The 17,439-nt window shown below is 38.5% G+C and overlaps 1 protein-coding gene across 2 annotated transcripts; it reads right to left on the bottom strand.

Annotated features, from left to right (window-relative positions):
- Nucleotides 1–285: 285 nt before the first annotated feature.
- On the bottom strand, nucleotides 286–16,391 carry sgk2a (serum/glucocorticoid regulated kinase 2a). 2 transcript variants are annotated; one of them, XM_069693822.1, is made up of 15 exons: nucleotides 14,470–16,391; nucleotides 13,072–13,217; nucleotides 11,217–11,275; nucleotides 10,692–10,753; nucleotides 9,166–9,227; nucleotides 8,770–8,827; nucleotides 7,958–8,041; nucleotides 6,573–6,704; nucleotides 5,039–5,151; nucleotides 4,897–4,933; nucleotides 4,718–4,804; nucleotides 4,338–4,433; nucleotides 3,258–3,413; nucleotides 2,892–2,981; nucleotides 286–1,742 (listed from the first exon to the last, which is right to left on the bottom strand). In XM_069693822.1, exons 4-15 carry the CDS (start codon nucleotides 10,704–10,706, stop codon nucleotides 1,587–1,589), a joined length of 1,086 nt encoding a protein of 361 aa, XP_069549923.1. In that variant the 5' UTR covers nucleotides 10,707–10,753; nucleotides 11,217–11,275; nucleotides 13,072–13,217; nucleotides 14,470–16,391; the 3' UTR covers nucleotides 286–1,586. The 2 variants fall into 2 exon arrangements, with proteins under 2 accessions (XP_069549923.1, XP_069549924.1); XM_069693823.1 differs by lacking the exon at nucleotides 14,470–16,391 and adding an exon at nucleotides 14,022–14,088.
- Nucleotides 16,392–17,439: the final 1,048 nt, after the last annotated feature.

Raw genomic sequence — 17,439 nt, 5'->3', positions numbered from 1 at the left:
GACGTAACAGGAGTTAGTCAGACTCTTTGTTTACAGCATCCGTCGGGGGAATAACAGCTTGCCACACAAGGTTGAAGGTTTAAAGTGAACAGCATTTGTTCCTTAAGATCATTATATGATTTGAAGAAAGAAATTAAAGTTGTTGTCTCATAAAAGAAATGGTTATTTCACATGTGGTCTCGTAGAAAAGCATCTGACACACCATTCTGTTGAGGTAAAACTCAGGGCAAAACCATTGGGTTTTTAAGGAGGTGAATAGCTGCATGCTATGTTCAACAATAAGAATACATTCAAGCTTGTTTAATATCAGATGTACAAACAAAATTGAAACTATAAAATGAAAATGAAAAGACATCCAATGTACATTTTTGAACTAGAACTGCCAACAAGAAGCATCATCCAGCACCAACTTCATTTCCAACAGGCAATTAATGGTTTACACTGATATGATCACATCAGTACTGTATACAATCACATCTCAAAGCTGTTACTGTTTATTTACAGATGTTGAATACAGTATATTTAACCTGCTACACAAACTAATGAAATTAATCTGCTGACAAAAAAACATCCCCTGACAAAAAATAAGTTGAGACTTTCCTCAGTTAAGATACAGAAAACAAAACTATAATCCACATAATAAACAACCATAAAATGCACTGTCGTGTAGATGAAGACATTTTAAAAAGTTGCTACGCAGAGTATTTTTTTTCAACATCAGCACATCTTTGGCAAATTAATTTACATATTTAGTGCAAGACCACTGTTGTGATGACCAATAGTCACTGTTTCACACCAGCTACGTTCCTCGTAGTGTTTTATTATAGTCATCAATATTATTTATTTTAGCTCTTTTTAGCTCTTTTGTTTCTTTTGTCAAAGATTTCCTTTTGGATTTAAAGTCTGACCGTGTACAACAGTGTAAAAACAGGTATGAGCCACTAGAGGCTGCCAGTCGTCTCAGCAGTAGACTCTCTCTAACATATAACACCAATGTGACAAAAGCATGTACTGATAGCTGATGTTAAAAAACAAAACATTGCAGAGTTAGAGCACTGGGATTTTTTTTTTATTGACTATATCTAGTGGGTGAGTGACAGATTAAACATTTTTATTATAGGTTTCATTGGATGTCATTCCCTGTTTAAAACCACTTAATATTATGCTTGTGTTTACGTAAGAAATATATTTATTCAGTTCTCTGTAGAAACGTGTTCAGTGAGACAGAAAAAAAAACAGTCTGGATGCACACAGGAAGAAAATGTTGTGTTTTTCTTCCCTTTTGAACAGACACAACATGATGAAGTCTGTGTTGAAAAGAATGCAAAGAAACACATCTTTTGTGTAAATCCAGCCTCATGTCTTCTTCTCTGCAAATGACTGGAATAAAGATCATTTATATCTTACAGAAGCTCCCTTTCTGCTGCACCCTGAAGATGAACATTTTGAGAATCCCTGCAGAAGTCAAACACAATGTGGGATTCCTGCAGTGTCACATGAGGAGCTCTTGTTGCCGTGGAATCTCAACTCAAAAGAGTTACGATCACCTCAACCAACAATCATTTAAACAGTCAATTCTGTTCGACTCACAGAAAGCTGTCCTCACTGCCGATAAATGAGAAGCCATTGAAGGCGTTGTTGGAGCTGGTGCTGGCGTTGAACTCTGGGGTCTGACTCACAGAGTTAGGAACCATTTCTCTGGTGAACTCCGGATCAATATGCTGAGTGTCAGCTGGGCCTCTCTGAAAGATCAAACAACTGTAATTGTATATATACTGCCTGGTAATAATATGTATTATTTATATGATGTGGTGTCCTGAATATTAAAGTAATAAACGAGGATGCACTACAATGATCTTAAACCTGCAGTCTTTCTGTTTGCCTACTGCATCACTACTCTAGTGTTGGATAAATTGTGAGTGTCACAAACCTGGTGAGATGACTCACTATCAGGAATTGAGCCACACAATCTGATTAACATTTAGAAAGTCTAGAATAGCCACCCGATTGAATTATTTCATCCCTGTTCGAGTTGACATAGCTAAACCAGAATTTCGCCCGCTCGGCCGGCAGAAGTCTGGTGTGCTTGATCTGACCATAAATAATATCCCGTTTTTCATTATCCAGCCAGTGGGGGCATGTCTCACCAGATAACAGATTTAAAAGCTATGTATACTGAGAAATACATAGATTTATCTGGCGATGATAGGTTTAATCAACCTTTTCTGAACTCGTTTGGCAAAAGCTTGACTGTGACAACATTTATTCATATAAAAACATCATGCTCATCATGGTTTCGGTGAGACTATAAGATTCATCTAAGACATCGTCAAAGTTTATTTTCATGAAAATCCTCCCAGAACTGAGTATAAAGGTCAGTTTTTGAAATTTCAATACATACTTTTAAGGTTATCAGGATCACATATTTTCTGTTGCAATGGTAATATTAATAATAGTGACTAAAGTAGAATCACTTGACAAACACACGGCATATAACAGGTCGTGGCCAAAAAAAAACATCGATCCACCATATGGATGCTTCTTGTTTTTTTAATTGAATAGAGGCAGAATATAATATATTTTCTTGTTTGTTTTTGAAGTATTGATTGAGTCGTGGCCAACCCAACAAAGAAAAGCAACATAATGGCAAAGAGAGAAAAAAATCAGGGGATTTCCTTCATTTAAATTTTCAGTAAATAATAATAAAAGACAGGATAAAGACACTTGAGGTGGTTTTGTTGGTTCATCCCAATAGAAAATATGTTGCAAGATGAACATATCGTAAGTGATTGTGGAGGAGATATGTGACAAGGCACACGAACGTCTGGGTGGACACACAGCTGACAGAAGAGTAAAAGACGAGCAGTTGAGCAGCTGACAAACAAACTCACCACATTGGGGTTGTAAGGAGGAGTGATTCTCTTGTGATAAAGGTCGTCCCAGTTGATCGGGGAGAAAAAGACGTGGTTCTTTATTTCTAACTATAAATAAAAGAAAGAAAAGTTACCCACGAGTACATACCTGTACAGAGTTAAACTCAGATTTTTCATTGCTTCAGAAAAGAATCCACACATTTATCCCATAGAAGGTCACACAAGTATCATAATCTTCTATACTTTTAGGGGAAGACAACACCTAATGCTTAGCTGAAGCCATATTTAATGCAGTTATCCTTTCTCTAAGGTGAGGCTTATTTGTTGTCTTTTTCAATCTGCAGCAACCGTGGAAAGACATTTATTTTAACATGACACACTCACAAAGTCTGCGATGGCCCCGAGGCGTCTGTGCTGATCCTTCTGGAGAAGACCCACCATCAGAGAGGAGACGGCACCAGACTTCCCCGGAGGCAGCGGCAGCGGCTTGTGGAGGATCCCGTCGTACATTTCACCAACGTCACGGCTATAGAAAGGAGGCTGATGTGGAGGGATGGGCAGAGATTAGTATAAAATGAAGCATTGCAGTTTAACATAATTATGTAAAGTAAACCTAGAGTTTTTATAGGTTTGACTACCTGTAAGGAAATAGAAAATTAATCTTAACTTTTATATAACTGTGAATCTGCAGTGTTTACCATCAAGGATCTACAGGTTGTATTTTGGATATGTGTGTGTGTGTGTGTGTGTGTGTGTGTGTGTGTGTGTGTGTGTGTGTGTGTGTGTGTGTGTGTGTGTGTGTGTGTGTGTGTGTGTGTGTGTGTGTGTGTGTGTGTGTGTGTGTGTGTGTGTGCCTTTAAGACCAGTAGGTGGAAAAGGATTTAATCAAGTTCATTTACAAGTCATTTCAAAATAGAAACATCATGTATGTGTAAAAAAAACAACAACAACACAAAACACAATCCACTGCAAAGTTTAACATTTTACAAAAACTTATTGTCTAAAGGTTTTTGTGCCACTACAAGTCAAAACTGTTCTTTGACCATTATCTGATTTTTATGGAAGATAACTATGAATAATAAGTTGAAATTTCCATTTGGGACTTTATTTTGCATATGGATCAGATTTACACATTTGCAGATATTTCTGGTCCAAGAGGGTAAATTTGAATAATAATCCTCTGATCATTCCATCAGCACCACATTAATAAATTATCGTGGTTTTACTGGTGATTTCTTGGCAGTAACTTTTTGGAGTCTCAGCTGGTTGCCTAGCAACTTTTGATAATAACAAGAGGTGCCAATAGGTTGGACAGAGCCAAGCTGGCTGTCCTCTTCTTTTTCCAGTCTCTGTGTTAAACCATGTTGCTTTATATTTATCATGCAGGCATTTGAGTCATGATATAAAAGTATAAAAATGTGAACACACACAGGCACGAACAAACGAACAAACAAACAAACATACCAGGCTGTAGATCATCTCATAAAGCACTGCTCCCAGACACCACCAGTCCACTGTCCTGTCGTATGGTTCCTTACGAAGAACCTCAGGTGCCAAGTACTTCGGAAACAACAAACAGAACAAAAATCAAAGACAACTCTGAAGAGGCAGATTGACGAAATGTAAAAAAAATAGAAAATCCACTTTCTACAACTGACTTTTATAATCTGAATGTCACCAAGTTTGTGTCTGTATTGTCACTGTTAAATCTATTCCACCCTTTTTTAAACTCGAGTAATGGTCAAGTTTTAAAATAGATGATGTAAGCAACAGATTTTTATTGCAACTACTTTTTAATGTGATGAAATGCAATGTTTATGAATGTGCATGTATTTTTTTTGTACTTCTGGAGTCCCGCAGAAAGTGGAGGTGGTTGTTTCCGGCTCTATGCCCTCTTTACACAGCCCGAAGTCTGTCAGCACCACGTGGCCCTGCACACAGAGCATAAGGGACAAATAACAATGAAGAAGTTCAAGTTTACAGCTGGAAAGCACTGATGCTAATGGAGTGGATCCTGACTTACCTGAGAGTCTAGAAGAATATTCTCTGGCTTCAGATCTCTGCAATGAACAATAATGGTTCAGATTGTCAGCGTGGAAAGTCAAATATTTGTGAACTGATCGCATATTTCAATATATATATATATATAAGGGCGTCTGTCGGACCTGTAAACGATGTTTAGAGAGTGAAGGTAGCCGATGGCGCTCGCTACCTCTGCTGCGTAGAACCTCGCTCTGGGCTCTGAGAAACACCTCTCTCTCTGCAGGTGGAAGAACAACTACAGAGACAGACAGAGGGAGGGTGGACAGATGAAGAACATGAGGGGAGGAATGTAAATTATATTTTAAAAAGTTGTTTGAAGAGCAGTGATTGATGAAGCAAAGCGACAGATGGAGAGAAGAAACATCAGAGAGCCAGAAACCTTTTTCAACAGCAACGGTTGCCCACATAATATACAAACAAAACACTAATTAAAAGAAATTTTCAGCAACACTTTTCAGCAGAAAAAGCAAAACAAATTGTCTGTGAAAAGTGTCTTTAGAAACACACCAACAAGCTGTCTGGTTATATTTGATATGTGCAAATAAAGGATTTATTGTTAGGATATTGTTACAGTGCAGCTTAAGAAGATATGATGAGAACCAGGTCTCAGTTTATGTACTGTGTGGACACCAACGTTAGAAACGTATACAACATAATAAAACCAATGAATCTTGTTTTAAAACTGTCATTCATCTGAAATCTGTTTCACAAGACAGTTAAAGATGTTACATGAAGTACGTTTAGATATCAAAGCAGTAGTTTGATAGTTTAGGAAATGTGCTTATTTGTTTTTTGTTGCAGTCTTGTTGAAAATTATAGCTGGATAGGAAGCTAATTCAAGCTGTATTAGCCGGTTGGCACTAAGACTGAAAGCTGCTTTTTTCAATTTGTATACATAAAGATAACAAGACTGCATGTTAATAAACATTAGAAATGCTTGTGAGTGGATTTAAAAAAAAATCTTTGGACAGGCAGTCTTTGTGCTAGGCTAGCTGTAACTTCTTACTGTATTATCTGAACAGACATGAAAGTGGGGATGAACAATTCCTTTGAGGCACTATTGTAAAATGATGAGTGAGTTTGGAACAACAATACAGGTACTTTAAATGACAGCATGATTAAAAGAATGACAGCATCTTTCTGATGACTGCATTGTCACCACTCAAAATGTCTCTTACAATAAATGATACTGTAAATCCTGTTGCTTCCTGTCAGCCAGTATGTTACTAATTTATCATGTGCAGTGAAGGCCATTTGTGTTATAAACTCACTGAGCCAATTTCTCCAGAAATCTGATAAATCTATAAAGTCTACAAGGTGCTAATCTTGTTGACAATGACCTCATTTACTACGGAGACCACTGAATGTTAATGATGTTGAATGTACCTTCAACGACTACACGCTAAATGTGATATCCAACCTGTCACACAGAAATTGTCAGTGCTAAGATTAAGCTCATTTAAGTGATGGCTCATAACATTTCCACCAAAAAAAACTTGAAGCACATTACCTTGAACTTGATTTATAAAAAACAATAATTTCATGTTCGGTGCCAACAGTGACATTTCATTGTAATTCAATTTCGGAAGAAGTTTGTATCTGAAAAAAAAAAGATTTTCTGTTCATTTATGTATTTAGTTTGTGTAAGACATGTACCTCTCCACCATTTACATAGTCGAGGACAAAGTACAGCTTCTCTGCAGTCTGAAAGGAGTAGTGGAGCCCAACCAGAAATGGATGTTTGAGACTCTTCAGCAGCACATTTCTCTCTGCCATGATGTTCTTTTGCTAAAGAGAGAAAAGAGAAAAATAAAGTTGGAAATAGGTCGTTCATGAAAATATGAGAAAAGAAACACTCCTTTGCATTCTGATATTTTTTTATGTTTCAAAAAATGACCTTAAATGACATTTCATCACCCTGTACATGTTTTAGTTGAATAATCTTTGGATTTGAGTGTATACAGTTCAGACAGGGCATAAAAACTAGAATTTTGAAAATTGTACACATTATTAAAATATCAGTTAATAGTAATATTAACATTATTTTGAGTGACGTAATTTAATAGTTCAATAATGTTTTTAGTTAAACAATTCTTCATATAAAGGTGTCATGTATCACAGAAAACTGTGTTTCAGTTCGAAAAAACAGAATCTTTGTCATTCCTGTACAGAAACAGGAATAAACTAAAGTACAGTAGAATCAGTCAGTAAGGGAGAAACAGGTTTTCTGTGCGGCTCCACAAAAAAATGTGCACGACAATTAAAGAGGAGGCAAGAGACTGACAGCTACACCTGCAGTGGCCGAGGAGAATGAGGGAAAAGGTCACCATGCTCAACTGTTTTCTTGGACTTGGAAGACAGATGTTTGCATTTTCTACATGTCACTTAAAGCCTAGAAGAGCATAATGAAACAATATCTATTACACAAAACAACGTAACATTAAACTAGAGCAGAAGAAAAGATTCAAAATAAACGGAGGATAAGTGTGTGTAATCAGATATTCTCACTGTGTTGTTGGACAAACACAGAAGTGACCCAGTTTGTTTTCTGGACAGATCGTAAAATCTGTCCTTTGTACAGAACAAACTGTAGATTAGATAAGATTGAGATTGTGTTGCTGAGTCAAAACACTGTTTACTAATAACTCTCAAAGACACTCACACACACACATTTTCCACTTGGTTGACTTTCAGACATTCTCTACCTTTATCTTATCCAGACATTATTCAGTATTGGTATATCTATAAATGCATTTCAAAACTTAAATGCCCTGATTGACGACACTGAAGGATTGTACTTGGCATGTCTGTATCGATGCATGTGTTTATGAGCAACTTCATATTTTTCCAAATATTCTACTCTGAGTGGAATCAAATAAAAATTTTTTTTTAAAAAGTAAAAAATGTCTCTGAAAAGTTGATAATAACTTTTAAGATGAATATAGAATATTTGAACTTGGGTTTGGTTTGTGTTCTTGTGGGTACTTGTGTTCATTATAAGCAGGTTAAAAAGCTTTACTATGGTTAGAGAGGGAGCCCACCTCTTTTTTCTTCAGGATGATCTTCTTCTGCAGCACTTTGACGGCGTAGAATTTGTTGTCGGCTTTGAGCTTGGCGAGCAGGACCTGCGTAAAGGCTTGCTTATTAGCGTCTTGTTTAGTAAATATTCTGCACCAGCATCTCGACGCGCTGCTGTCAGGCCATTACAGAAGTGCACACAACACAGAAATGTGAGCTGTGGAAACAGATGATACTGAGAAATCTGAGAAGTGTGTTGAAACATGGGGGGAAAAAAAGGGTCTGACACCACCCTGAGGCAAATAAAAACACTGACGTTACTTTTATGTAGAGAAACTGAAACAACGACATTGAGAGTTAATTGTAAACCCTGAGTTATATTTTCTAGTATTTGGCTGTTCTGTGGGCTGCATGACGTTCAGGTAACTGTTAGAAACCTCAAACTGTACAGTTAATGATTCATGAAGCTGGCAGCACATTTTATTCAGACAGTTGTCCGCAGGTAGATTTTCTGTGACCCTGTCTGCAATGTCAGCAATAGCTCACTATCGCTCTCTCCTTCTTATTCTCTCCTTCCTGTCCTCACAAGGTCAGTACGATAAAATCCCCACACAGCTAGGTCGATGTATCGAGAGTATCTATTAATTTATATGACCCATCATTAATACCTTCGTTTGTCATTTAATCCCCTTAAAAAAATCTTCACGGAGGAGTGTCTGCAAGTGAATATGTGAACTGAATGAGTTACGACAAGGAAACTGCTGAGGGAAAAAACAGGAGACGTATCCCACAATAGAGAGAGGGATAGATAAATAAGTAGTTGGTTCAGTATTACCTTTCCAAAGGTTCCTTTGCCAATGACAGTCAAGAAGTCAAAGTCAGTGGGCCTGCCACTGAAACAAGAAAGTAATCTATTAAGTTCATTGGACTGTTTGGCACAACAAATTACATAATAAGCTCTGAGGCACTTTATTTGTAAAAGCTTACAAATGGTAGAACAATAAATAGAGTAATGTGTTAAAATGTGGACTTTCTCCTCATGAATCCACGTCATGATACATGAGAATATAAATAATTAAAGGTGCTGTTTGTAAGATTTTCTGATCTGATATGAATAACATCTGATCCATCAAAGACAGTAGTAGTTGATTTTTGTTTGGTTAGTATAGCTGTATAAATGAATAAACATAGAGGAAGCTCCATGGTGGTCAGTGAGCGTGAAGCTACTTACTGTGGGTTTGCTGAAGGTCCCAGGTTGACATCGTCATGAGGAGAGGACGGTGGTGACCGCAGCTGGAAAATATAAAAACAAACACAATTAGGCAAAAAAAAAAAAAGAAAAGAAAAGAATAGATGATGCAATTAATTATCAAAATAAAAATGCATTAAATCCTCAGAGCAGACAGGAGATGTCATTAAACAAACAAACAAAAAATCTGTGCATCAGACAGGTTGAAGAATCCTGAGTAGTATTTACAGTAAAAAAGTCACTTTAATTCACTGACGCCACTCAACATAATGAGGCAGTAAAACAGATATGCCTAGAATTACACTGTAGCTGATATTATATTCATATCAGTTCCAGGTCCTTTTTGAAGAGTTGTACATCCACATTGAATAACCAGATAACAACTAAGACCAAAATAAAAGGAAAGAGGCAAAACATCGTCTTCTTTCCCCAGTTTTGTTGCATGACAGCAATCATATAGTAACGCAAGTATCACGACGAAGTGTGTAACACACTCATCGGTCAGCGTCACGTTTTGCCTCACTCCAGGCGTGAAAGGTGAGGTGGTGGTTTGGGCTCCAAAACTCATCTGGCTAGGTTTGGTATAAGACCACAGTTTAGGTTAAAATAAGTTATTTTTACATGATTGACATTACATACTTAAGTTACTTGACGTATGTTATGAAAGTTAAATACATAACCTTATGTAAGTAATTTACTTGCTTAATTTCAAAGAAAATACGTGTTGACTTTTGCTTTCTCACGCACTCAAAGACCGATGCACGTTACTCCTTTACTGTAAAAAAAAAAAAAAAAAAAAAAAGGAACAAGTGACCTTAAGTTTATCAGAGTCTGATGTTTTTTTTTTTATTTAAATTCTATGGAGGGTTTTATTAGAAAAAAAATCTGCATAATCTGGTTGTAAACTCCTGTGAATCTCATATCTTCTGGAGATTGAAATTGAAAAGACGCTCAATGTTAAAACGGCATTATTTAAACTGGGACAAACAGTCCAGGGGAGAAAAATCAAAGGAACACCACAAAAACATTCATCATTTTTGTTCTGAGACAGAATCTTCTCCATCATGTCGTCACCGAGGAGCAACGGCAACGAGAATATTCAGCCTGAAGAAAAAAACACGAGGATCTGAGTCACTGCTGCATATTGAATAAACACTGTGTAATTACAGAACTTGTGAATAAACCAGCCCACTGTTACAGATCATACGTTTGATCTATTTATTGAAGTTCAGTAATTTGGTTTTGTATTTTGCAAGCCATCATACTGTAGTTGGAGTATAGATATCAATACGCACATAATCTGGTCTAATATGACACCACATGAAAGGAAACTGAGTGAACGACGACACAAACAACTGAAAACACTTCACATCTCCCGGATGTAGTGGTATTAATAGTTTGCTCACGACATTTATTGAACAAACAACTTATTCTTCTGCAAGCATGTTTCCAATGTCACATGGTGAACCAGACTGTGGCACAAAATGAAAGAAAATTGATACACTCACATTACACTGTGCCATATTGTATTCACCTCCCACTGGAGACTCAGCATCAGTGTTTGACAGACCTGTGAGGTGAGAGAAGAGGAGAGGAGAGGAGAGGAGAGGAGAGGAGAGGAGAGGAGAGGAGAGGAGAGGAGAGGAGAGGAGAGAGAGAGAGAGGAGAGGAGAGAGAGAGGAGGAGGGGAGGAGGGGAGGGGAAGAGGGGAGGGGAAGGGAGGAGAGAGGAGAGGAGAGGAGAGGAGAGGAGAGGAGAGGAGAGGAGAGGAGAGGAGAGGAGAGGAGAGGAGAGGAGAGGAGAGGAGAGGAGAGGAGAGGAGAGGAGAGGAGAGGAGAGGAGAGGAGAGGAGGGGAAAGGAGGGGAGAGGAGGGGAGATCATTTTTGTGTGTGTGTGTGTGTGTGTGTGTGTGTGTGTGTGTGTGTGTGTGTGTGTGTGTGTGTGTGTGTGTGTGTGTGTGTGTGTGTGTGTGTGTGTGTGTGTGTGTGTGTGTGTGTGTGTGTGTGTTTGAGTTTCCGAACTGACTGCTGACCTCAGTATGACAGCCTGAGGATCCACAGGAGCTGGTAGTTCTGGTTTGTAAGGTACAAGCTGCTGGAACAACAGAAAGACAATAAGGAACATTGTGTAAATATTGTATATTGTGTATATGTGTGTGTGTGTGTGTGTGTGTGTGTGTGTGTGTGTGTGTGTGTGTGTGTGTGTGTGTGTGTGTGTGTGTGTGTGTGTGTGTGTGTGTGTGTGTGTGTGTGTGTGTGTGTGTGTGTGTGTGTGTGTGTGTGTGTGTGTGTGTGTGTGTGTGTGTGTACTTGTATTACTTATATTGTAGAGACATGAATGTTTACACAGTTGCATTGTGAGGACTCGCTTCTCTTTTAGGGTCTGAAAAGCAAGTCTCTACAACATAAATCATTGAATTGTAGTATTGAGGTTATGGTAAATGTTTGGTAAGTAGTTATTATGGTTATGGTGACGGTAGGTCTCTAGAAAATGAATGTAAGTTAATGTAATGTCCCCTCAAGTGCGTGAGAGAGACCTTGGCCATCCTGTATGTTTTTATAGATATGAAAATGACACATCAATATTGACCATGTAAACATGTTCACTGACTAAACACACACACAAATGAAACAAAAGTCCCATTTATTAGAGTCCACGCTCTTCCTCCAGAGATCCAGGCCTGATTATCTATTTATAGACATAAAACCAAATCAAGTACCAAATCTGACTTTTTCCACCACTTTTACGATCAGATATAATTTTCTGTCATTTTTAAGTCTGGTGGATATATTTTGAGGCCACAAATATAAATCGCACAAGTTGAGACAGTAATATCAATATTGATTTCACCTGGCAAAACCCCCCCCCAAAAAACACTTATACTAATAACAACAGGAAGTTATTTTAGTGAACTTAACGCCAAAATAGAAAAGAATCTATAGTTTTAACTTCAAGGCAAAAGGATTTTGCACAGCTAAGCTGTCAATTTTACCCAGTTGTACCTTAGTTTGAGACCTTATTTTGACATAAAGATCGACTTGAAGAAAAACACCTGGCTGACAAATTTAATCGGGATACAGCACCCAGCTGGAGTTTATTCATTTATTATAAAAAAAAAAAATAACATAAAATGGTAAAAGCATGCTGAGTTTTCTTTGCCGTTTGGATAAAAAAAATTAAAAAAAAACTTGGTGCAAATTAAATGCATTTAATTTGGCTGAAATTAAGGTGAATTAATCTGAGCCCTCACAGGAAAGGAAATAATAATAAGTACAGGCACAGAGGGATACACAGAGAAAAAGACAGGAGGTAATGATCACCCACTTGACAATTATGATAAGCTTCTTTTAATCTTCCACTGGCAAGTAAAGCTACATCCGGACAAACAACTGCTCTCTGTTCAAAGGTTTATTCCTCAGAGGAGACAGGGGACCCCCTTAAACTCCCAAAATCTGTACGGTACATCTGACAGGTTGAAGAATAAAGTCTTGTCAGATGGATTCAACACAGCCACTACAGAGGCTTTTCGGAAATATCATAACTTTCTATGAAAGTAGAAGAAAATGTCAACCAACAAGCTGGTGATACGAGGGAAAAACGCCTCTCAGCTCAGACAGAAAAAACAACAAAAATGACTGAAACACTCTGAAGACCAACAACAGCTGAACTCCGCAGACGCCAACAGTGACATCACGGGATATCACCCGTACCCCCAAAGTATCAGACTATCATACGTCTGTAATGGGATATTCAAAATATAAGAACAGCAACACAACAAGCTCAGTGATGAGAAAAGTTAGTGCACACACATTCTCCGCCACGATTTATCTCTGTAATATAGGAGTAAACGAAACAGGCACCGATAAAAATCAGAAGAGATAGCTCACCTGTGTGCAGAGGATGAGGAGATCAGTGTGAAACAGTGAACTCACTGCAGGACACTGAGGAGGCTCCAAACAGCGCAGAGAGGCAGCAGGCTGAAGCTGATCTGAGGTCAGTGTGTCTGTTTCATGGAGGAAGGTCGGCAGGTCGACTGGAAGAGTGAATCATTGATGAAAAGTTAGGCGGAGCAACGTCACAGACTTTCTGTGTGTGTGTGTGTGTGTGTGTGTGTGTGTGTGTGTGTGTGTGTGTGTGTGTGTGTGTGTGTGTGTGTGTGTGTGTGTGTGTGTGTGTGTGTGTGTGTGTGTGTGTGTGTGTGTGTGTGTGTGTGTGTGTGTAAAAAGTAGAGGGTTGGCACTTCCGGACTCTGCTCTTTACTTTCAAAATAAGACTAGTCGTCCCAACATTTTGTACACATTTTTTTTGAATGAAAATGTATGGAAATATTGTTTATAGAAATTACATGCATTTTTTTTCACGGAGGGTTATTATTAAGTTATTATTAAGTTAGATACGAAGACAGAGACCACTGCACCTCTAAAGGAGTATGAAACTGGAGCTTTAAGATTCAGATGAACAGCTGGCATCGTTCTGCACACAATATACATATATACAATGTGGGTCGGCACAACATAGTTATATATGCCCTGTTACGTCATGTAAAAGTTTTATATTCTGTTCAACAAGCGAGATACAATTTTTTTTTTTTTTTTTTTTTTTATCAGTAGCAATTATAATAGCAGCTGGTAGTTTTTTCTGAGCTTGGCTAGGTTACCCAGGTTAGCTAGCTTCACTTCCTGGATGTAACAATGGCTTTGTAATTAACACTCATGCGAGCAGTGACGTTATTATTACTATTATTATTATTATTATTATTATTATTATTTTATTATTATTATTATTATTATTATTATTATTATTATTAGGGGAAAAAGGTTTAAGAAAAAAATCCTACCCGACAGGCTGCGTGTCTCTCAGGAGTTATTTGGGCGAATCTTTCAACTTAGACTTGGAAAACATGTGCTGGCTCACAACACTTATGTTCACCTTACTGCTGCATTTTATTTTAAAAAAAATTTTTTTTTAAAAAGCCCCATTTAAAAACATATCAGGAGTCTTTATTTGATTCATATTTTTTTTATGCGAGTGATATCTCAACCTTTTCTCTCATTGAAAATTCCAGATTCACGCAAGTCATTTGAATTTAAAAGTTCACAAAGTCTTCTACTTCACTGAATTAATTCATGAATATTAAACTACTTAGCTTTCAAACTAGTGGTGAGGTCACAGATGTACAAGTCTTACGCAACCTGACTTAGTGAGCACTGAGAGACGGACCAAAATCTGCACATACACTCCTCTGCACGGCGAAGCTCAAACATACAAATGATATGAAATAATACCTGTACACCTGCTGCTCCTTACTGCACCAGCTAAAGGTGTCTTGAGGGCTCTCAGGTAATCAGACGCCTGTTTTTCTGGCCTCTGCAGTGGAACAAGAAGATAAGCAGTGAACGCAGAAAGGGCGTGGAGGGAGTTGTCACCACCACAGCCAACTGTTGACGACAATATGGTCGATAGGGGGATGTGATACAAGCAAAGATAGTTTATAGTCAATAGTGCCGCGCACACAAGACCTGCACAAGCACCGGAGGTGCAGTGTTTGAATCGTCTCTAAAATGAGAGCAGAAGCAGAGGCCTTCATCAGACAAGACAGTTTTGGACGTTTATTAATTTATATGGATTGAATGACATTTGTGACCCAAGATAATCTTGACACGCAGGCACACACGCACGCACGCACACACACACACACACACACACACACGCACAAATCCCACCAGAGAGACACACAAAGAAGTAATATTTGAGATTCCAAGAGCCCTTAAAACGTTCAGCTTTCATCTCACAATATCAACTCCAAACAGTAAATTGAACCAACTCTTGACATAAAATGTAAACATATCTGAGAGCACAGTCTGAATGGAGTTTCCATTACATGTAAACTGCAGAGAGCTCCATTGGCTGGATACCAAATACATGTTTATGGTGCTAAAATGTGGATTTCTGCACTCTCTAGTGACCAAGTGTGGGAATATCATTGTGTGAAGTCCATTTGGATTTCACAGTTGTGCTAAAATGCCAATGCAAAGAATCATTTTTTATCTATAAAGAATTAAAAAATAACTTCAAATCTTTTGCATATAGAGATAAAAACTCAAACTCTGTTGTTTCTGGTCTCTTATTGTAACTCAAGAGCAGAGGATAACATTTTAAACACTGCAGCTCCTCTATCACTTGAATTTTAACAGTACAGTTGAGGAGAATTTTGAGGCAGTGAACTCAAATGAGTAATACATAAGAATAAAACTGCCTTTAACATAAACCTTTCCCCCCCCCAACAGTCTGAATAAAGCAGCTCATTTCATGTTCATTTTATACAGTGCAACAATTTGTCTGATATATAACTTGATAACTGAATACAGTACTTCTGTCTTAACTTCTTTATTGCACAAAATGTGAAGCTTCCAGGAGCTTCACTGACCAGCTTCATTTACTGCATTTAACTCCTTTAACTTTTTGCCCTCATTTCCCCCAGTCCAGTCCTCCCATCATTTTTTTTTTCTACATGTCTTTAATTCCTGTTAGCACATCCAGTATTTCAGTATTTTTTACGAAATTGCTGGATTCCAGTTTGAGTCATATTTTCTTCACGTGTCACGTCAGGGGGTAACAAATTGATTGTTTGTGTTCAGGCTTCTCTTCAAATCTGGCCTCGCGTAAACTTCTTTCCAAGTTGAGTCGACCTCTCTAGAGGTGCAGCCTCAACTGACCTGTCGCAGCTTGTGTCAGCAGGTTAAAGTACAGGTTTCACACCATGGCTGCAATCAGCAGCAGGACGTTGATGCTGCTTGCACAGAGAAATAACATGAAGCAGGTCAAATCAACAGATGTCCCTTCTTTAGTACATCTTCTCTGTATTGATATAGAACTTTTAACACCTGAACTTTTCTCATTTCAGCTGTTTCTTCTCAGGCTGAAAATACGTGGCTGGAAATTGACCTAACTTAAGGTTTTGGCCGAACATACAACATACATATCGGAGCCAGAGATGTTTGAAGGTTTGGTAACAATCGAACCCTGAAACTGAACCAAACACATCAGTTGTAAAAAACACCAAACTCTGAAAACTCCTGACTTTCAGATTTAGCATTACACAACAGTTCTCCCAAAATATAACTATATTTTAAAATGTTCTTCCAATTCCCGTTTTCATCCTCCCTTAACCCTGACTGGACCGACCAACCCCCCCTCCCCTCCCCATCCCCTCCCTCCCCCCTCCCTCTCTCTGATGGGTACAGGACACCGAACACATGAAAAAGGGGTCAGGGTCTTCTCCCTGCAACGGAATGGATTTGGCACATGATGATTGGTGGCCCGACGCCCCCCCCCTCGCCCCCCACCCCGGTGTCCGAGGGTGGGATCACTTGAGTCCCTCGTCTGTGCTCTTGAACATGAGGATGGCGTTGGAGATCTTGAGGGCGGGGCCCAGCTTGATGCTCATGATCTTCACGATGTCGGTCTGGGTCAGCAGCAGGAAGGCCTCCCCGTCGATCATCTGAAGAGGCACAAACAGTGGTGGCGTCACTGGACATGGAAAAGTTTGTTTTGTCTGGTTACTCCATGGTTACTAATGGAGTGGTGTACAAAGTAAACGAAATAATAAAATACATCAGCTCTGCTGATAATACTAATTCAGTAAAGATCATATTAGTCTGTTTTTTATGAGATAATCAGAAGTGTAAAGTCAACTCAGTGGGGATTTCTGACGAGATCTGTTATGCGTTTTATCGTCAGTGTTACCTAGTATCAATAACTGTTTACATATCAGCTGCAAGCTTTGTATAATTATGCGATACGACAACAGTAAAAGTGAAATTCTGATGACAACCCAAACCAAGGGGAGTGTCAGCAGCAAAGAAGAAGAGTGGTGTCAGTTGTGTCACACTTCTCGTGTTTACAGCACAATAGTACAGACTGCAAAGGGCTGTCTACATTTGAATAAGTGTAAAGCAAATGTGAGTCTAATTATTCATAATTGATCATTTAATTATTCATTTACCTCTTCTTTGAAGAGACGAGCCTGTTCTTCACAGCCAATTAAGTTCTGGACAAACCTGAATACCTGCAGCACAGACGTCAAACACGTCAAATTTCAAACAGTCAAAACAAAGAAGTCAGAGAAGTCAACCAGAGAAAATATATTGAGAAAATAAATATTTTCTGACCTCGTCAACGCTCCATGCCGCCACCTGGCTGGCGTGAATGCCCTGAACGCCGGGCAGCAGCTTACAGTGCTGCTCCCAGCACAG

The sequence above is a fragment of the Brachyistius frenatus genome, unplaced genomic scaffold, assembly GCF_029030835.1.
Source record: "Brachyistius frenatus isolate BFR_SWC_R1_liver_20210118 unplaced genomic scaffold, ASM2903083v1 Contig_16, whole genome shotgun sequence".
Classification (NCBI taxonomy): domain Eukaryota; kingdom Metazoa; phylum Chordata; class Actinopteri; family Embiotocidae; genus Brachyistius; species Brachyistius frenatus.
Note: the sequence above shows the minus strand (reverse complement) of the source record. Positions and strands in the feature narration are given on the sequence as shown.

What these genes read in the sequence shown, in the direction of transcription:
- sgk2a (XM_069693822.1), bottom strand. An exon ending in GCAAAGGAACCTTTGGAAAG is followed by an intron (nt 8,042 to 8,769) that starts GTAATACTGAAC and finishes GCCTTTACGCAG; the next exon opens with GTCCTGCTCGCCAAGCTCAA. An exon ending in ACTATGTAAATGGTGGAGAG is followed by an intron (nt 5,152 to 6,572) that starts GTACATGTCTTA and finishes CTGTCTCTGTAG; the next exon opens with TTGTTCTTCCACCTGCAGAG.